At 35.3% G+C, this 21,868-nt stretch overlaps 1 protein-coding gene and 1 long non-coding RNA gene across 2 annotated transcripts; both read left to right on the top strand.

The window, feature by feature from the left end:
- Positions 1-132: 132 nt before the first annotated feature.
- LOC148995815 (coagulation factor XIII B chain-like) lies at positions 133-20,774 on the top strand. The gene is made up of 15 exons (XM_089119136.1): positions 133-208; positions 1,002-1,157; positions 3,994-4,185; positions 4,292-4,495; positions 8,850-9,035; positions 9,132-9,322; positions 10,025-10,028; positions 15,480-15,659; positions 15,743-15,919; positions 16,050-16,226; positions 16,307-16,477; positions 16,585-16,764; positions 19,005-19,187; positions 19,646-19,831; positions 19,938-20,774. Exons 1-15 carry the CDS (start codon positions 148-150, stop codon positions 20,132-20,134), a joined length of 2,445 nt encoding a protein of 814 aa, XP_088975262.1. The 5' UTR covers positions 133-147; the 3' UTR covers positions 20,135-20,774.
- Positions 5,639-8,077, top strand: LOC148995816 (uncharacterized). The gene is made up of 4 exons (XR_016145460.1): positions 5,639-5,675; positions 6,613-6,741; positions 7,216-7,295; positions 7,405-8,077. It is a non-coding gene; the product is annotated as an uncharacterized LOC148995816 (long non-coding RNA).
- Positions 20,775-21,868: the final 1,094 nt, after the last annotated feature.

The raw sequence follows: 21,868 nt of genomic DNA, 5'->3' as shown, positions 1-21,868 counted from the left end.
GGTGTGTCAAAATGACAAATACTGCATCAGATAACATTTTTCTTTTCACTTACAAGAAAATCGTTTGTGCACAGAGAGGTCCGGTATAAGAAAGGAAACAAATTATTATTATTATTATTTTTACTTTATCAGAGAATTTAAATCAAAATGAGAGTTCCTGTAAAACTCGTCGGCTTTGTCTTTTGGTTGTTTTCCTTGAATTGCCCAGGCAAGTGATTTTTTTTTGTGTTGTCGTTGTTTATTTGAAAATCTTTTTCATTTAGATTTTATTGACTTGAATATAAATGTTATATTATAGGCACTTCCCAAACTGTAGCTTTAGATACTGTTGATCATTCCTTTTTGTTATGTACTGTAACTTTAGCTTTATACATGACACTTCTGTCTTTGTGTAATGTTTGTTTGTGCTTCTCAGAATGTCTTTGAGAGGACATTACATATAAAGCTCAATCATCTTCAAGTGCATGGCTGAAAGATTAATTGCAATTTACATGTAATCGCACTGAAACCGATTTGAAATTGAAAAGGCTGCGATTAGTTTTTAATGTGCAATAAAACATATCTTTTATGTCTTTCTCAACAACTCCTTGAATTCACACACACATGGCAAAATGGCGTTACCTTACGCACAGAATCTACTTATTTGTAGTATCTCCTGATATTTTATTAGTAATGCAATCAAACTTCAATAATTTAATTAGTAGATATAAAATCCAGGCAAACAGTGCACTCAAGGTGATTGAGCTGTTCGGCGAGACACCAATTAGTGAAACTGTGAATTATGGGAATTGAAACCTCACCAATGACCATATCTTTTTATTGGTTGTCATTATTCAGATAAATAACTTTTCAAAATGCAGTCATCCAGGGGTCACAGCCAATGGTCATTTTAAATGTACAGAGTTTGTTTTTGGATGCAACAGTGTTGTACTTGGAGCAAAAGTTAAATGTGAGTGTTATTCTAATGAAATGTATACTATCCTTTTAACACTCTTTCACAGGTGGGGGTGTGACTACAACGGGCAACACAGAGGAGGGAAGTTATGCTGATGTTATTCACTTTGAGTGTGTATCTATTGAGAAAAAGACAGAAGGAAGTAGTGACATTCACTGCACAGAGACGGACGATTTGAGTGACTCCGTTCCAAAGTGCAAAGGTTCATATATATATATATATATATTATAGTTTGGCTGAATTCGATCTGTTATTCAGATTTTACCTCATACCTTTGAATTGGAACAACATAATGAGAAGTAATTGGGATGTTAATGCTACAGTAGAAGTTTTCTTGATAATCGTATGTTTATTGTGCCTATATAGCAACTTCAGGTATATCACACATTTCAAACTGGTTTATTTTGTACCTCACGTGGTAATTTGCCATTTTTGGGTTTACAGCATATGATAAACAGGTTCGAAAGTGCAAAATTCCCTATGGTTTCCCTTTTTTTCGAAATGGGCACCTTTAGCATCATTTTCCTCAAAACTGCAAGATTGTGTGCAGAGAACTTTTTCTTAAGGAATCTCTATATATCTCTATATTTATGTTAAATATAAAAAAGTAAGTAGTGCCCCACTTGGTGGAACGAAACCCTATTTCTAAGCCTCTTTTAGGCTACTTACCTAAGACGCGAGGCGTCTTACAGTAGGAGAGAGAAAACCCGTTCTCATCCTTTAGCTTCATATAGGCGATGCTATATGACAAAACGGTGAAATACTACGCACATGGCACTCTTTATCGTTAATATAACACGCAAACCCAAGGCGTCATAAATACTTTAGCGTAATATGAGACTACCTTACCCTACCCCAGACCTAAACCTACCCATCACAGCACGTGTTATATTAACGCTAACGGGTGCCATGTGCGTAGTATTTCGCCGTTTTGTCATAGTGTTCTATATGACGCTAAATGACGAGAATTCGTTGGAAAGTCACAGTAAAACTATCTGACGCTAAGCGGCCACAAGGGGGCCTTTTTTTACAAATGTAAAAATGTAAACATAGGATGCCGAAGATAAGGACACGAGAACTTCAATATAGTTGATTTTTTTTAAAACTCAACTTACAGGAACAAAGGAAAACTCTCCAGGACTTCAAACACACACACAACAAACCATACATTGACGACGACCAACAAACACTAGCTGCGTTTACATGGTTCGATTGGAATGAAATCAATCCGATAGATGAATCTGAACACAGTGTTTACGTGAGTGATAAATAAAATAATGCGCGTTTATATGTCGCAAGATTCAAATTCGAATTGATTTTTTGACATGCACACACCGCACGAATATGCTACTGGTTGCGCATAACTATTCTCCTCTATTGGTTCTTTATTTGTTTTAAACAACAGACTTAATATTTATCCGTCTCTGGTCATGATTTGCCAGACGATGAGCATGAACTGTTTTGCCGTGCTGCTTATATTTATTACGCAGTAAAACCCTGCGCCCGAAAGTCTTGTGTGGATGAGAAAAACAAGCACTGGTGGGACGTTGTCCTGCTTCACTTTACAGACACTCAGGCCCTGTCTACACTACTGCGTTTTCGCTTAAAATGGAGAATTAAAACGAATACGATCTCCGTCCACACCAGCGTTTTATCTGCATATTAGAATTGATCTCCGTCCACATTACAATGACTGAAAATGCGGATCACGTGACCATTCACCAACACTGGGCATGAACGTGCTGGTGTAAACAGTGGCTGACGAATCAGGGAAGGACACGTCATGACCGATGACACCCAATCATAGAGCCGAGCGTGAACCTCTGCGTCATCGTTTCTACCTCCGTTTTCATTCTCCGTTTTGTCCCATCTACACTGAAAAGCCCTCCAGAGATTCAAAACGCAGAACGTTTTAGGTCAACTTCTCCGTTTTAGGTCTTCGTTTTTTCCATTTTAGTCTGGATGGGAGGTGCAAACGTAGCTAAAAGTCTCCGTTTTTAAACGAAAACGCAGTAGTGTGAATGGGGCCTGAGTGAAATGGGATTTTTTTAATAACAGAACACTCATTTATGACACCTATTCAACAGGAAGAACAGCTCGTTCTGTGCGTCACGTCATTACGCTATTTCAACGTCATTGCACCTGCGCAGTCCTTTTAGTCTCGGTTTTAAATCCGATCAAGTGTTTACGTGTTCTCTCAATCGATTACAAAAGGAGTAAACCACCCCTTTCAATCCGATCGAAATTCCAGTCGGATCAAGCTCAATCAGATTTTTTTTTTTTTTTTTTTTTTTTGTCAAATTGAGCCGTCAATCCGATTATAAGGGTCCATGTAAACGCAACAACTGAGGGAAAATACAGGTCTTAAAAGAACTGGGACTAATGGGATAATTAACTGAACACAGGTGATGGGAATAACTAATTAGACAGACAGGGAAAACTAACAGGACTGAACCAAAATCACAAAAGAAAGGGGGAAACAAGATCACAAAACAGAACTAAACACATTGAAAATGTGACACATACAGTTTTTTCTTGAGAAATCTTGGGCACATGAGAAAGATATTTACGAAAATAAAGACATTCTGAGATACCAATGCACTGAGCCATATAATGAAATTTTAGTAGGACAATGGATCTGTCAAAATGAAAAAAAAAATGGAGTGGAACATTTCTCTTCACACCAGAGTTATTTAAAATTGTACAAATCTAGAATCACATGTACTTACATAATGAGTAAAAAATTACTAGATCTATGATGAACAACAGCTAGGAATGATTTTAAATTAAGTGGAAATTGTGTATTTATTTGTATCACAAATCTCACACAAGCTAATAGACCTTAGTCAGGAATGCATTGTAGTACATCTTTCATGAGGTGGTTAGATGTGAGCTCCTTTAATTCTAGTTTTCTTGGCTGTAACGTGACTTGTGCAATATCATATCATCATATATGCTAAACCTACTCATTGCAAGTTAGGGACACATAAAGTACAAAAGCTTCTGTGTGGATGTGATCAAATGTGTGCTTTCTCTAGAGGCAACCTGTCCTCTAAACACACCAATGGAAGACTTAAAAATCAAGCAATCGCCTGATATTGAGGGTTCAGTCAAACCGGGACACAAGTTAACATTTTCATGCAATGGACAAGGGCTGATATTAAAAGGACAGAGAGAAATCATTTGTCAATCAAATGGAGAATGGAGTAGCCCTTTCCCTAAATGTGAAGGTAAGACCACATATGGTAAAATCATTGGATTGGACAAAAATAGATCAATGATAGATCTGTTGTTCACATGAGGATGCTTAATTTATCAGATCTTTCTATTCTTTAGAGGTAATGTGTGTCGCAAAACTGCCAGCAAACATGAGATCAGACGTCACTGAGGACGGACCCCCGGGGACTGAGGTTTCAATCAGACCTGGACACACAATAACTGTTTCATGTGTTGGGAGGCGAACAAAATTACAAGGAGAGCGAAAAATCACCTGCTTGTCAAGTGGAGAATGGAACATCCCGTTTCCTAAATGTGTAGGAGGTAAGATCCACAGGTTTACTACACTGTAAACCCTAATGTTGTCTTTACTTAAACAATCAAGTGTACTTGACTAAACATTACTTGAAATTGTGCATTTTTGCCGGGTCACTCAAAAATATAAGTTCAAATAACTAATTTACCTTCAAAATACAAAAACTTAAGATTCCAAGTGCAGTGAACTCAAAATAATGATTAAAACTTACAAAAGGTCATTTTCACAAATTTCTTTACTGTGAAATGATGATACCCCAGACAGCAAACTGACATTGAATCAACGTGGAAACGACGTCTCTCATGACATTGAAACAACGTTGATTTGCTCATCGAATTAACGTTGAACCAACGTCAGACGCGGCATTCTTCAAAGCTAAATGAAATCGAAAATTGGTTAGCTATCATAACGTTGAAACAATGCGTTGATTTCAAGTTGATTTTGCGTTAGTTTTGAAAGAATGACGCATCTGACGTTGGTTCAACGTTAATTCGATGAGCAAAACAATGTCAGATCAACGTTGTTTCGATGTCATATTTCCACGTTGATTCAATGTCAGTTTGCTATCTGGGACATTCATACATGCTTTCTTCAAGTGCAAGGTGTCATTCTTATTTTACCAGAAAACAAATGGCTTTCATTTTACAATTATTGATTGTAATGGAAATAAACGTTTATTTAAAAAAAAAAAATCCTGATACTTTAAACTTCATAAATAAACTTTAATATCTGTATTCAAGTGTTTTTGTAATACTGTGGGTTGCAGTTTTCACTCAGTAGCCTTTTTTATGCAGTAAACAACATGTACAGAACAATAAAACAAACAAAATACAAGCTCATACATTTCACGTGCACATATATGCCACGTGACAAAATGCATGAAAGAGTTCCTCACATCAGCCACCAACCAAGTATCAATGAAAAAATAATATACAAACTTACAGAAATACAGCGACGACACATTATGTTTAGCGTTAAATCAAATTCATTTCAAATCGGTTTAATTAAAATGTCTCTCTCTGATCTTGCTCTGATGCGGTTGGCCACGCAAGGAGTTCTGCCTGGCAACAAGAAAACTAATGCACTAATTGGTGGATTTCAAAATCGGTGATTTTCGCATCGTCTGTTGCTGCTGCTGACACAAGTTCAAATCACAAGACGGGAGGTTTTCTTTGTGTAACATTCTCGGTAAGTAGAATTATTAATATATAAAGTTATTTTGTATGACTTTTTAACTCTGAAATATGTTTATTTAAATCCTTGCACGGTTAAAAGAGAACGCAGCCAACGTTAATTACAATATTTCCTGGTCAAACTTTTCCAACATAACGTTTTATCGATGGTTTTGTGATGATATGATAACTGCGATATCAAACGATTCTTTAATTTATTAGTTCAATTGTGTAATCGTGTATTTCTCTGCAAAAGATCATAGTTAACTAACGTTAACTTAGCCTAACGTTACTTTAGACCAGTCAACTTAGTGATGTTTTTTTTTCTGTTTTTCTGGTCAAACTTTGACAACCTCGACATCAATTAACGGTATTTTCTTCATGATTTTGTGATAGTATGATTATTGAAATGTCAACAGCTTATTTCTTATTTTACTAGCAAGATAAGTTAGCTAAGTTACACATTTGATGATCTTTTTCCGTGCAAGAAACATGGCAGCTACTGCACAGACCATGTGGGTTATTTTTCCCATAGATTTTTCCCGGGCAAACTTTGTCAGTTTTACCCGTAACTTTAACGTTAATTGCAAATATTTTCATGATACATTTCTGATTGACTGAGATAAGTTTTAAGAACATTGTTACTATAGCTAGGACGAATTAGTGATGTTTCGTCACGCTTGTCACCAGTAAGTTAATTAAAACGATTTAATCATATGGAAAATACTATAGTCAATGCAAACTAGCAACTTTTGGCTACAAACAAAACCATGCACAAAACTGTTTGAGCATGAGTACTTGATAATTTTCATTTTTGAGTGGACTAAGTTATTCCTTTAACGTGTTAAAAATATTTCTTAGCCTCTAAGTTACATTTGTTTCCTAATTAAGAAATAAAGCATTTCTATGTGCACACTAATGTGATTATGTGATCTCTCTTTATCTCCCCTCAGATCTGAGTTCAACAGAAAAAACCTAAAACAGGATTTCTACTTCTACAGAACATACAGTTCATTGACCTTTTTACAGCCAAAAGGGGGACTCCTGGTCAGTACTTGGCTAACGTTTTAAATCAAATAAAGGTTAGTAATGGTTAATAATAAATAAAGGTTTTGTCTTATTTAAAATAACTAACAGGATAACTTTTACTCACCCTCAAGGTGTTCTAAACCTGTATACATGTATTTGTTAAAGCTGAACACAAAGGAAGATATTTTGAAGAATGTTTGTAATTGAACAGATTTGGGTACAATTAATGTTCGTAGTATTTTTTTTTATTTTTTTTAAGCATGTAAAAGTCAATGTTGGCCCAAAACTGCTTGGTTACAAACATTCTTCAAAATGTATTCTTCCTTTGTATTTAGCTGAGCAAAGAAATGTACAGGTTTGGATTGGAATAACTTGAGGGTGACTAAATGATGACAGAAATTTCATTTTGGGGGAACTATCCCTTTAAAAGCATTTAATTTTGTCAGCATTTAATCGTATAAAAATTCTTCAAATATATTGATTAATTGTTGGCATTAATGGAATTTTGTGTTTTCCTTTAAAATCAGCCCAGCCAACGGAGGTCCGAACCCTTGGGATTCGAGGACAACCTATCATGCTTGGAGATGATGGTGACTCTGTGATTAAGGTTAGTGTTATGTGTTCTTAATAGATCTAGTGCACGTTCTGAGAAACATGAATTCATAAACATTTGATTAATGATCGTAATATTCTATTTATGTCTGTTTTTTCACTAGGTGTCTGATCATCGCAACTCCATCCTTAATGTGCCAGTGGGCATCTTATTTGAGGACACTGAACTTCAGCCCCCCAATTCCTTGTATTTAACTTCTACGATTGGAATAATACTTGAAGGACAAGTGGTGATTGAAAAAAACGCAGGACCTCCCACAGGCTATGTGTCTCCTCTTCGGTCTGATCTACGCTCTAGACCAGAATTACCCCAAATCACTTGCCAATCCAGCGTGTGCTAATGTCAATGGGACAGTATTCTCTCAAGCCTAAATTGCAGTCTCTGGCAAACCAGCTTTTTGTTTAAAAAATGTGACTGTGAGACTTTAACACCACTCTGAGAAATGTTCTACAAATGATTTGCAGAAGATATATACAGTACTGTAATATTGTGCAAATATTTGGTCAAAGACACTGACTATGGTCACTATGCTTTACTTAGTTTGCTGTGATTTCATAAAGCTTAAACAAGTAAAATGTAAAAACAATGTACATTACGTGTACATGTTCAGTACATTTACAAAAATTTGAGACTTAAATGTAATGTGTAAGTGATCAGAGTTGTACAATTGATAGTGCACTACTTAATGTTGGATACTGTTGCCACATTTAGAGTTATGTACAGGGTGTGACTCATTTCCATTTGAAATTTTGGTCAATAAAGACTCAAAGGATCAATATGTTGTTCATTGTTTTAAGTAAGTGCAGAGTGCACACAGCTTACAGTCAAAAATATGAGCTTTAAAATTTTGAAATAAAATTACAGTTAAATTTTCATGTTGAGTTTACTTAAATATACAAGTACAATTGATATTAACACTAAGTTAAGTGAACTTTATTGTTTAAGTACATTAAATAATCGTCAAGTTTTGTGAACTAAACAATTTAAGTCAAGTCTACATAACTACCAAGTTAAGTAAACTTAACTATGCAAGTTTTGGGAGTTCTCATTACTCAATTAAATTGAGGGAACGAGTTTACTCAAATCAATTGAGTTAAATCAACTTATTAGGGTTTTCAGTGTAGTCGAGTTTTATTAGCAGTGTTTGTAAGTATCTGTATTGCTCATATTAAAGTAAATGCTCAACTTTGGTTCTTAATTTATCTGTACAAGTCTCTCTTGATATGGGCCAAGAGGCAATGTCCTCTCAACCACCCAGAATAACCTAGCAACTACACTCTAGCACTGTGGGGGCAAGCTTTATATGGATGACTGCAATAGATCTAGTTATAATTTATTGTATAGAAAAATCCACATATCTCTTTAATACAGAAAGACAAGATTTAAAAAAATGACCACAAAATCTTATATTAATAATGTGCATAATAATGTGCAAAGTTTTATAGTTTAATGCATTGAAAAGGCATGTGGATGAGACTGAGTTTTATTAATGCCACATTTTCTTGGTCATCTTAAAATAGTCTAAAAATAACTTTGCTTTGCCCTCAGAGAAATGTGAGCGACCACCACCAGTAGAGTTTGCAGATACAACTGAAATGACAAAACCTGAATATAATTCAAGGGAGAGAGTTGAATACATCTGCTTTTATAAATACACACTTGATCTGAATCCCCCCTACTCTCAATACTTGACCTGTGAACAAGGCGAATGGAGAGGGAACATCAAGTGTTTAAGTAAGTATGAAAACTCTAAACATTAATGACAGATTAGGCTTTTCTTACTATATTATAATTATTATTTGTGACAGTGAGATGTTGTGTTTGTTTCAGAGCCTTGTTCAGTGACGGTGGAGGAAATGGATGACAGAGGTATAGAGCTGCGATATCGTGGACGAGAAAAGATACTCATTTCACACGAGGACAGAATCATCTTTGCATGTAAGACGGGCAAATATTTAATAGACAGTAACAGTAACCTAATACAACACTGTAATGATGGAGTGTTGAATTTGCCTGTGTGTGTGTGACAAGGAGAATAAAACCTCACTGATGCATCAGCTACTAATCAAAAACAAATGGAGCAAATCAAAATAAACCCTTTTACAATTCTCTGTTTTGGAATTCTTGCAATTAAAACTAAATAAATTATAAAATAAATGTCAAAAATTTAAATAATCCAAATAAAATGTGCATGTATGAAAAGGACATTAATTAATTTATTGCAAGGTATGTGAGCATGTGCATGAAAAAAGCTTTTCAAAAAAAGCTTCAAGAAAAAGCCTGTAAGACCAAAGCGAAAATTGCTAATAAGTATTATTTTTTTTTTTTTACTATTGTGCAAATATGGGGGGAAAGAAGTACATGAGTATTTTTGCTAGGTTTCTGGCTGATTATGTGATTTCTGACATGACTATGTGTGTATTATGATCATGATTTATCGGAGACAGAGAAGTACATAAATAAATAAATAATTTTCTACTTGTCATCCTTCTTGACTCTCCAACTGAATGTATATTAAGAAGCCATGGGCATTATTATGTTATCGACAGTAAACCTGTAACATGTAGCCAATATTAAGAATAGGGATATGCCGGTGGGGAAAATTTTGTGACAACACCAGTGTTATTCTTTACATGCATTTATCAAAAAACAAAAAAACGTATTTGTTAATGACGTTCAGCATCTAGCGCTTATTTCGATTTTTTTTTATGTATGTGTGCCAGGAAGGTCAGAGACATGACCAAACAATTAATGCAAGGGATTTATTGACGTACAAAAATAGTTAAAACATCTATTCTTTAAAAGGGCACTTAGCGGTAAACATACAATTTGTGGCAATCTACCAGAAAGGTGATCACATACAGTAGGTCACTATGAAATGGCAAACATCAACACACGACAATAGGAGGAACCTCGAGAAGAACCTAACTCACACAAAAATTAGACAACATTAATTAAACCAAACAACCAGGCTGAGTTTACTGCTGAATGACTATTTAATTTCTTTTTAAAAGAGCAATACTACTCACGCACACACACGCCACCGCGCACTTGGATCAAACACACAGCCAGGCACTCCAAAAGTGTCACCCACTGCTACACCACCACCACGAGGCAAGAGAAGGTCCTTCCACCCAGCCACTTTAGTTTCTGGGAGAAAACAATACTAACTGTGTTTGATTAAACCCAAAGTAACCAAAAGAAAAAAAAAAATCACAACCAAAACATAGTATACAATGTCAACAACACCAACAACACACAAACTTAGATAACAAAAAAACAAATACACAACTGTTAATCTAAAGAAAAAAAAGAGGACAGAGATGGTGCAGCACACACACATCCACGCCACTGGTTTTCATACTACAGCGGTCAGTCTCAGTTTAGACTTGTGAAATTAATGACATCGTTGAGAAGTACAGTCTACAGCTCCCTACAGAAAAGGTTTATATAAAGCATGGTAACAAGTATAGACTCAACTGTAAAGCTGGATGGAATACTGGAAGTGAGATGAGAGCGTATGTGGACGTGTCCTGTTCTGATGGGAATCTTCAGATTGACAAAAGTTGTGAGTATTTGTTTGTCGTTTTCAGAACCTGAATTAGTCATATTGGTACATTTACTTATTTATGTATATTCTTTTTCAGGTGATACACAAAATAACTAAAAATAAATTACTAAAGTGGTAGTTGAGGTAACATAACCAAGTGAGATTTTAACAATGACTTCTATTAACTTTCAAATGTTTTTTTTTTCACTGAAAATCACTGATGAATATTATATTAAATCTTTTCAGTGGCCTAATGATGTAAAAATGCAGCATGTAATTATGTTCATGAAGATGGAGAGACACACTTCTATCTCATTCTCATTCAGCTACAAATATTACTTATGGAATTGTATATTATCTCTGTCACAACCACCAGCTGGAGTGGCCATGATCTCCCTCAGAGGACACCTTCCATCTGCTTCCTCACCATGAACTACATTTCACATAACCCATTGCTCGGATTAGTCATATATTTCTACCACCTGTATGTTATTATCTCATTTACTTTTGCCTATTTAGTTCACTTTGAAACTAATTTTCGATATGTTTTAGCTTTCCTCAAGGACATCCAAGATGTAGGTGTCTTTGTTTCCACAGTATTTTCAATTTTGATATTTTTAGGTCAAACCGTTCATGTCTACCAGTCATATAATGCAGGTATAGGGGGTCCACCTCAAAGAGCATGCACAGAGAAGTCAAAATTAAACATGATTTAATGACTCATAAATATAAGTACACATTGATGGCCTAAGACATGAAACGAGCGGTTTGTGAGAAAACGAACAGTATTTGTATCGTTTTTACCTCTTGTAATCACAGCCACAAAGCGCCCGTGCCCTCAGATCACTTGGACGGGGCTGTGGGTATCACACCGTGCTAGTGATGTCTGGATTATATTACAAAATTATTGCATATTGTGCCTTTAATTTCCTTGAACGCTCTGATGAGTAGCATGACAACAAGACAAGTAATTATTATTATTTATTTTTTTTGCAAATATTGTAGCAGTGATATTATAACCTTGTCAAAATTATAAGAAAATATGACTAAACGATTTTTGGGGGGCATTACAACTTCTACAGTAGCAGATACTGAGGGTTAAATTTATGCTACATTTACACCCCTGTTGCTTATTCTGTTTTTTTGTTTGTTTGTTTGTTTTTCAAATGAATTTTGATGAATAAATAATGAAATCACACAAGTGAAGTTTTTTATTATTTGTCAGTTAAAAAATGTCAAGATATAAAATGGCTTATATAATATTTAGTTTGACATTAAGGTTAAATTTGGGGGGGGAAAGGGTTTACCCTATTTATTGAATGTGCAAAAACTCAGCTGACAACCCTTTACTTATAAAGTTAAAGACCTTTGAGTTTAATGGATGTTTAACATTTCAATGTTTACTAAACGTCCACACAAGATCCCGTAAATGACATCCAGCATTACGGTGTTACGGTTAAAAAAAAAAAAAAAAAAAAAAAGATTTTTTTTGTCTAATTTGTCTAATAATGTTCTTCTTTAAATGTAAAGAACACTAGAGAGTGAAAGAATATCTAACAGGTTTATTTACCTGCAAGAAAAGAAGTGAACACATACAAAATATTGGAACTTTTGTTTTGCTTCCCGTTTACATGTTACATAAATGTGACTTAAAAAGTTTCACTATGTTAACTTGGCCTTTGGTTTGTCCAAATGACAAAAGAAAAAGAGAAAAATACTTGTGATGTGAACACAAAATGAGAATTTCTCTAGTTGAATTATTTATTATATAATAGTGCAAGCTATTATTTTTTATGTTATTGTTATTCAATATTGTATCTTAAATGTCCTTTCCAATTAGATTTTATTGACATGGAAGCAAAAGAAGCAAGGGTGAGGAGTTACATTTAAGATATTTTAAGGCATGAATTATTATTTTTTTCACTGGAAAAAAAACATTTTAGGATAACATTTTTGACAACAGGGGGACTTTAAACAAAATGATCCTTCTGCCTGGTCTGGTATAAAAGTCCATTGACTTAGTAAATGATTCACTCTTTGATCCCCCATCATAATGTATAAACAGAGTGAGAAAACAAGTCATTTTGTGAAATGAGAGTTCAAAATGAGAGCTGTACAATTCATCAGCTTTTCCTGTTTCCTATTCTCAGTTACTGTTGTGCAAGGCCAAGGTGAGTTTATTCATTTTTATATATTATATTATTTTATATATATTATCTTTATATATTATTTTACATTTTATCCAACATTTTTTAAATGACCTTTATTTGTTTTTTAAGAGCGTCAACTATCTTTGTGTAATGTTAATGTTATTCTTCTCAGAATATCTTTGATAGGATATTACCCATGAAAACATTTTTGGAAAGTTTGGAAAGCTTCATGTGATGACGATGAAACCGTGAGAGTTAAATGTGTGGCAGGTTTTACTGCCAAGTATAGATTAAAGTTGTACTTCACTGCTTTCAATAAAACTTGGCTATTCAGAAGAAAAATGTAAAACAAACAAGTCTACCTGACCAAAGAAAATGGAGAAATATTCTGTTTTCTTCCCTTTTGCCAAATAGTTATACACCTAATGCACTGACCATTGCTGCCATCAGAGTTAGATGACAGCTTGTTTTAGTTGTAAATACTTCTTAGGAAACCTTTAGTCATACTGGTGTCGACTTGAATTGTTCCCTAGAAGAATTCAAAGTGTAAACGTTTAGTAGGAGTAAGTTAAGATCGTGTGTGTTATCAGGCTAAAGACTGCAGAATTGTAAATACGGAGAGAAAACTTCTTGTTTTTCTATTTACGTTAAAACATGCACAGCACCGATCATGGTTTTGTTGTTGAACCAATGCAAGAATATCAGAAAGATGCTAGGCTACACTTTATTTAAGGTTACGTAGTTACATTGTACTTACTCGAATAAGTACTAAGCAATATTAACTAATATATGTACTTACTATACCAGAGTTGCTGTTAGGGTTTGGTTTGCTTTAAGGTTAGTAATTATGTCTAATCTACTGTTATTACTATGGTAAGCACATGTAATGTTTAACAATGTCACCTTAAAAAAAAAGTGTTGCCAGAAGCCATATTAAAATATAGATATTTAAGGGTTCAAGCCTAGAGAGGGAATCCCAAGATGCATTAAATTTGTCTTGATCTGAACTCAGAATGGGATGGTTACAGATGAGAAATAAAACATGTTACTGTCTATAGGCAATTTATAATATAGATTACACTTTTTGAGCTGAGTTTTAAACCTCATAACAATTAATCATAACATAAACAATATAAATATACAAGTGCTTTCCTTAATCTGAGCGGTACAAGACTTGGCTACTTTACCCACCTGAACACACACATTTCTTTTTCTACTCTGCAATGTAAAAAAAAAACTATAATTTCGTGTTCGTAGACAAAAATAGGAACTCATAGGAATGAATGAATAAAAAAAAAATCCTATAATTCAGAGCATTTTTTTAATTTTTTATTTGTCAAATAATAATCACTAGATCCAACAAAATGCAGATCTTAAGACACTGGTTTATTCTTACCTGTTTGGTACCATATCATTTTTTGAGTTATCGAAATGTAATGTTTTTTGTTTTAAAATAAATGATAAATGATCTACTACTTTGTCTTTTCCTTATAGCATGGTCAGATTTGTCTAAGCACATTTCATTATGTCGTTGAGAAAATGCAAGAATACCAGAAAGATGTCGTATTAAAATACAGATGTTCACCAGGGTTCAAGCCTAGAGAGGGAGTCCCCAAATTTGGCTGGACTCTGAACCAGGAATGTGATGGAAATGCAAAATTATTTTTACATAATAAACAATTAATATGGGAAATAAAATTTTCTATCCATATAGCATTTACTATGGGATTATTACTATTACTAATTGCAAGTTACTAGTTAAGTTACAAGTACTATTACTAATTGCAAGTGAAGTTATTGAAAGTGTTTGATCTTATTTTTTTAAATCTTTGTTCAATATTTGTAAATCCTAAGGAAACAAAATTGTTACTTCCATCTTCCAGTCGTGTATTTAAAAATAGTGAGAATGTTTTATAATTTGGATTGTGGGGAGAGTAAAGAACTTACGGGGGATACAGACATTTAAAACTAGATATGATCTTCAGATAGTTTAACCAATATTTACAAAGATTCTTAAAATAGAAAATGTGTCTCTAATATACTGACATGGGGACAACACTATTCATGGAAAGATTTAATTGTTCCATTTTAGGATTTATTTTTGTTGTAAGAATTGTCTCCTGAAAAAGACATGGCATGCAAATACACAGATCTGTTTCACAATCTGTTGCTTTATCTCATAATTACGTCTTGTGCAGAAGTAACTTGTGAGCTTCGACCACATTTAGAGTAAATAACAAATCGACCACATTTAGAGTAAAAAAGATCAACCCGGAGGGTAAAACTATTTTCAGAGCTGGAGAAAGTGTGGAAATCACCTGCACTGAAAAATACTGGATCTTTTTTACAAAAGAAAACAGCAAATCATTTACATGTGGAGAGAACGAACTGTGGGATCATGAGCCTGTGTGTGCTGTCCTGGTAAGATTATAGAGAAACACTTCTGCACTAATTAAAATAATGTAAATCTTGTTTCAGAAATTAGATGTGAAGTTCCACGTGACCAGCATGTGTATAGGCCAGAAATGTACTTCAGTAGAGAACTGAAATTGGGAGCAAGAAAATCTTACTCTTGCATGTCTGAATATGATCAAAAGTCAGCAGAGGCCACATGCACACGAGACGGATGGATACCAAACCCACTGTGTGCTGCTATGTGCAAATATTAATGATACAGTTTGTGCAAATGAATCATTATCATATAATATGAATTGTAATTAATGATGTACATTTGTTTACAGTAAACACGTGTGCAGCACCAAACATCCCAAATGCAGCGATTGTGGGAGATCAGAGAACAAAATACAACATCAATTCAAGAATACAATATCAATGTAATCCTGGGTTTGAACCAGAACAGCCTGTACAAATCACCTGTACTTCCCAGAATCAATGGACAGGCATACAGGAATGCACTGGTATGATGGAGTGATGTATATTACAGATACTTGAAATTTGTCAATATTCAAATCATATCTTCACAATGATAACTCAAAAACATTTGAGATTTGAATTCAAGAAAGGTTTTAAACTGTTTCCCCCTTCTAGAAAAGCAGAAAACCTGCCGTGACCTATCCGTGGAAAACGGGCTGATATACAGCAACCCCTCCAATAAGGAAGAAATATATTACTCCTGCAACGCGGGTTATAAACCATTCTCTGGGAACTGGTGGGATTCAGCAACATGCAACAAAGGCTCTTGGTCTGACGAAACTCAGTGCATCCGTGAGTTTATTATTGTCAGTCTCGGGTGTTAGACGAATTATAGTGTACTGAAATGTGCTTCCTGTTTTCTGTCTTTACAGGGGAGGACGAATGTGGTGCTTTTCCCAGTGTTCACCATGGAAAACTAAAGCAAACAAAAAGGCCATTTCGTGATGGAGACACAATAGAATTTGAATGTGATCCAGGGTTCATATCAACTCCACGCTTAATAAGATGTAACAATGGTAAATGGGAGAAACCAGTGTGTGAGGGTGAGCTTCTCAAACTCTCATTGCATGTTCAGCGAGAGCATGTAGTGGACAATAGAATCTATTGACAGTGTTCACCTCAGTTCATAAAATTATCCTTTTTTCTTTAGTGGGTGTGCATTGTGACATTCCTCCAAAAGTGGAAAATGCATTCATACCATCTAAACCTGAAGAATTTTATATGGATGGATCTAGTGTAACATACATATGTCAAAGATCATTCTTAATGATTGGGACAAGTAGAGTTTTCTGCCACAATGGAATTTGGGAAGACACACCAACATGTGAAGGTAAGATTTTGATTGTCGATGATAACTGACATTTAAAACTTCTTGCAGATTAAAACAAAAACAACAACAAAAAACACTAGTGTAGGTAAAACTAACGAGTAAAAGGTATTTGACAATCAAGAGGAATAACATCAAGTCCCCAGATAATTTTGTGATAGTGACAACAATAATTATAATTTAAATATAACACCCCGTCAAATCATAATTTGAGTTGTGCACCAGATTTTACGGAGCCCCCCAGTCCCACTTTGGCAAAAAAATTAATTATAAGATACTATCTCGTGGCCTCAAGATAGTAACTCATGGCCTCAAGATACTATCTCGTGGCCTCAAGATACTAACTCATGGCCTCAAGATACTAACTCATGGCCTCAAGATACTAACTCATGGCCTCAAGATACTAACTCATGGCCTCAAGATACTAACTCGTGGCCTTAAGATAGTAACTCGTGGCCTCAAGATAGTAACTCGTGGCCTCAAGATACTAACTCATGGCCTCAAGATACTAACTCGTGGCCTCAAGATACTAACTCATGGCCTCAAGATACTAACTCATGGCCTCAAGATACTAACTCATGGCCTCAAGATACTAACTCATGGCCTCAAGATACTAACTCGTGGCCTCAAGAAAGTAACTCGTGGCCTCAAGATACTAACTCATGGCCTCAAGATACTAACTCATGGCCTCAAGATACTAACTCATGGCCTCAAGATACTAACTCGTGGCCTTAAGATAGTAACTCGTGGCCTCAAGATAGTAACTCGTGGCCTCAAGATAGTAACTCGTGGCCTCAAGATACTAACTCGTGGCCTCAAGATACTAACTCATGGCCTCAAGATACTAACTCGTGGCCTCAAGATACTATCTCGTGACCTCAAGATACTAACTTGTGGCCTCAAGATAGTAACTCGTGGCCTCAAGATAGTAACTCATGACCTCAAGATACTAACTCGTGGCCTCAAGATACTAACTCGTGGCCTCAAGATACTATCTCGTGACCTCAAGATACTAACTTGTGGCCTCAAGATACTAACTCGTGACCTCAAGATACTAACTCATGGCCTCAAGATAGTAACTCGTGGCCTCAAGATATTATCTCGTGGCCTCAAGATACTATCTTGTGGCCTCAAGATAGTAACTCCTGACCTCAGGATAGTAACTCGTGGCCTCAAGATAGTAACTCGTGGCCTCAAGATAGTAACTCGTGGCCTCAAGATACTAACTCGTGGCCTCAAGATACTAACTCGTGGCCTCAAGATACTAACTCGTGGCCTCAAGATACTAACTCGTGACCTCAAGATACTAACTCGTGGCCTCAAGATACCAACTCGTGGCCCTCAAGATACCAACTCGTGGCCCTCAAGATACCAACTCGTGGCCCTCAAGATAGTAACTCATGACCACAAGATACTATCTCGTGACCTCAAGATACTAACTCGTGGCCTCAAGATAGTAACTCGTGGCCTCAAGATATTATCTCGTGGCCTCAAGATACTATCTTGTGGCCTCAAGATAGTAACTCGTGACCTCAGGATAGTAACTCGTGGCCTCAGGATAGTAACTCGTGGCCTCAAGATACTATCTCGTGACCTCAAGATACTAACTCGTGGCCTCAAGATACCAACTCGTGGCCCTCAAGATAGTAACTCGTGGCCTCAAGATACTAACTCTATCTTGAGGCCACGAGATAGTATCTTGAGGCCACGAGTTACTATCTTGAGGCCACGAGTTACTATCTTGAGGCCACGAGTTACTATCTTGAGGCCATGAGTTACTATCTTGAGGCCACAAGATAGTTGTAATTATTATTATTTTTTTTTTGCCAAAGTGAGACTAGGGGGGCTCCGTAAGATTTAGATGTTATTGTAATGTTAAACATTATCCATTTTGCTATGCTGGTTGACTCACCCTGCTACACTGTTTGTTTTTTAGAATCCAAATCAAATTAGTGTTCTAAAAACCTTTTAAAGATGCAAGCTACATTTAAGAGAAGGACCCACCAACCATATTTTTGATCAAGTGCTAAAACTCTAACATATAAACTTCATTAAAACACAAAAGGAAATATAGTTTTTAAAGTTTATATGAAAAGACACACAAAAGAACATGAGAAAGATGTGTACGCATGCATATTAAGGCCACAGAATATAAAAGCCTTGAATTGGACAAACATAGATCAATGATAGATCTGTTGTTCACTTGAAGGATACTTAATTGATCAGATCTTTCTGTTCTTCAGAGGGTATGTGTGTCGCAAACCTGCCAGCAAACATGAGATCAGACGTCACTGAGGTTTCTGTCAGACCTGGACACACAGTAACTCTTTCATGTGTTGGGAAGGGAACAAAATTACAAGGACAGAGTAAAATCACCTGCTTGTCAGGGGGAAAATGGAACGTCCCATTTCCTAAATGTGTAAGAGGTAAGGTTCACAGGTTTTAGTTAGCAGTGTTTGTAAGTATCTGTATTGCTCATATTAAAGTAAATGCTCAACTTTGGTTCATAATTTATCAGCACGTAAGTCTCTCTTGATATGGGCCAAAAGACAATGTCCTCTCAACCACCCAGAATAACCTAGCAACTACACGCTAGCACTGTGACAGCGAGCTTTACATGGATAAATGCAATTTTAGCCTCAAATTTAGATCTAGTTATAATTTATTATATGAAACAAACCACATATCTCTTTAATACAGAAAGACATTTTTAAGCATTTAAGAAAAATGACCACAAATTCTCGTATAAATAATGTGCATTATTAATGACAAGTTTTATAGTTTAATGCATTGAAAAGGCATGTGACTGATACTGAGTTTTATTAATGCCACATTTTCTTGGTCATCTTAAAATAGTCTAAAAATAACTTTGCTTTGCCCTCAGAGAAATGTGAACGACCACCTCAAGTAGAGTTTGCAGATACAACTGAAATGACTCAATCTGAATATAATTCAAGGGAGAGAGTTGAATACATCTGCTTTCATAAATACACACTGGATCTGAGTCCCCCCTACTCTAAATACTTGACCTGTGAACAAGGCGAATGGACAGGGAACATCAAGTGTTTAAGTAAGTATGAAAACTCTATGAAAACATTAATGACAGATTAGGCTTTTCTTGCTATATTATAATTATTATTTGTAACAGTGACAGTGAGATGTTGTGTTTGTTTCAGAGCCTTGTTCAGTGACGGTGGAGGAAATGGATGGCAGAGGTATACAGCTGCGATATAGTGGACGAGAAAAGATATTCTCACCACATCAGGACAGAATCATCTTTGCATGTCAGAGGGGCAAACGTTTAATAGGCAGTGACAGTAACCTAATACAATCCTGTAATGATGGAGTGATGAATTTGCCTGAGTGTGTGTGACAAGGAGAATAAAACATCACTGATACATCAGCTATTAATCAAAAACAAATGGAGCAAATCAAAATAAACCCTTTAACAATTCTCTGTTTTGGAGTTCTTGCAATTAAAACTAAATAAATTATAAAATCAATGTCAAAAATTTAAATAATCAAAATAAAATGTGCATGTATGAAAAGGACATTAATTAATTTATTGCAAGCTATGTGAGCATGTGCATGAAAAAAAGCTTTTCAAAAAAAAAAAAGATTGGCTTTAAAAAAAGAAAAGAAAAAGCCTGTAAGACCAAAGAGAAAATTGTCAAAATCAATGTCAAAATTAAATAAAAAATAATCCAAATAAAATGTGCATGTATGAAAACATTATTAATTAATTTAATGCCAGCTATGTGAGCATATGCATGAAAAAAGCTTCTTTTTTTTTTTTTTTTAACCAAAGACCAAAGAGAACATTGCTAATAATCCAGTGTTTTTAGTATCGTGCAAATATGGGGGGAAAGAAATACATGAGTTATAAAACTTTATTTTTGCTAGGTTTCTTGCTGATTACAAATGTGATTTCTGACATGTTTATATGTACTATGATCATGATGTATAGGAGACAGAGCAGTACATAAATAAATAAATAATTTTTTTCAAGTTCAGACAGTACTCCTAACCAATTTTCTACTTGTCATCCTTCTTGACTCTCCAACTGAGTGTATAATAGCATGTTAAGAAGCCATTGGCGCTATAATGTTATCAACAGTAAACTTGTTGTAACATGTAGCCAACACTAAGACTATGGATGTGCCGGTGGGGAAATGTTTGTGACAACACCAGTGTTATTCTTTACACACATTTATCAAAAAAAGACATATTTGTTAATGACATTCAGCATCTGAAGCGCTTATTTCGATTTTTTTTATGTATGTGTGCCAGGAAGGTCAGAGACATGACCAAACAATTAATGCAAGTGATTTATTGACGTACAAAAATAGTTAAAACAGTATCTATTCTTTAAAAGGGCACTTAGCGGTAAACATACAATTTGTGGTAATATACCAGAAAGGTGATCACATACAGTAGGTCACTATGAAATGGCTAACATCAACACACGACAATAGGAGGAACCTCGAGAAGAATTTATAAACCTAACTCACACCAAAATTAGACAAAAATAATGAAACCAAACAACCAGGCTGAGTTTACTGGCGAAATGACTATTTAATTTCTTTTTAAAAGAGCAATACTACTTACGCACACATACACCACCGCGCACTTGGATCAAACACACAGCCAGGCACTCCAATAATAACTAAGTTTGGTGAAACCCAAAATATGCAACCAAAAGAAAAATCCTGTTAATTTGATGGCCCACGGCGCTGTTGATGGTTATCAATGTTAACTCAGAGTCATAAGAAGCACAATAACTGGAGAACGGATAGGGAGACTGGGCGAGGACAAGACAAGCTGTTTCGAGGACTAGACAGAGGATCCACGCTGTAAAAGGCCACAAAATTGATCCAATGATGGAGTTCGATTCGTGGTGAAGGTTTCAGGCGTGGTCCTTTTTTAATTAAATGCAACACATTTAATCTTATGTATTAACTCGTTTCATCTGACTCCATAAAATGAAAAGGTTTATCAATGATATCTGTGCACCATTTAATATGTTAATACTTGACTATTCCTTTTAACTCTACTGAAAATAAAGTCAAAGTCTGTTAGAATAATAACAATTTATTATATCAGGTAA

Source organism: Pimephales promelas, chromosome 2, assembly GCF_988280905.1.
Source record: "Pimephales promelas chromosome 2, fPimPro1.hap1.1, whole genome shotgun sequence".
NCBI lineage: Eukaryota > Metazoa > Chordata > Actinopteri > Cypriniformes > Leuciscidae > Pimephales > Pimephales promelas.
This window is presented reverse-complemented; position numbering and strand designations above follow the sequence as displayed.

Coding starts and splice junctions, on each gene's coding strand:
- LOC148995815 (XM_089119136.1), top strand. CDS start 148: ATGAGAGTTCCTGTAAAACTCGTCGGCTTTGTCTTTTGGTTGTTTTCC. Junction 15,660..15,742: donor CCCACTGTGTGCTGCTATGT/GCAAATATTAAT, acceptor ATTTGTTTACAG/TAAACACGTGTGCAGCACCA. Junction 16,227..16,306: donor TGACGAAACTCAGTGCATCC/GTGAGTTTATTA, acceptor CTGTCTTTACAG/GGGAGGACGAATGTGGTGCT.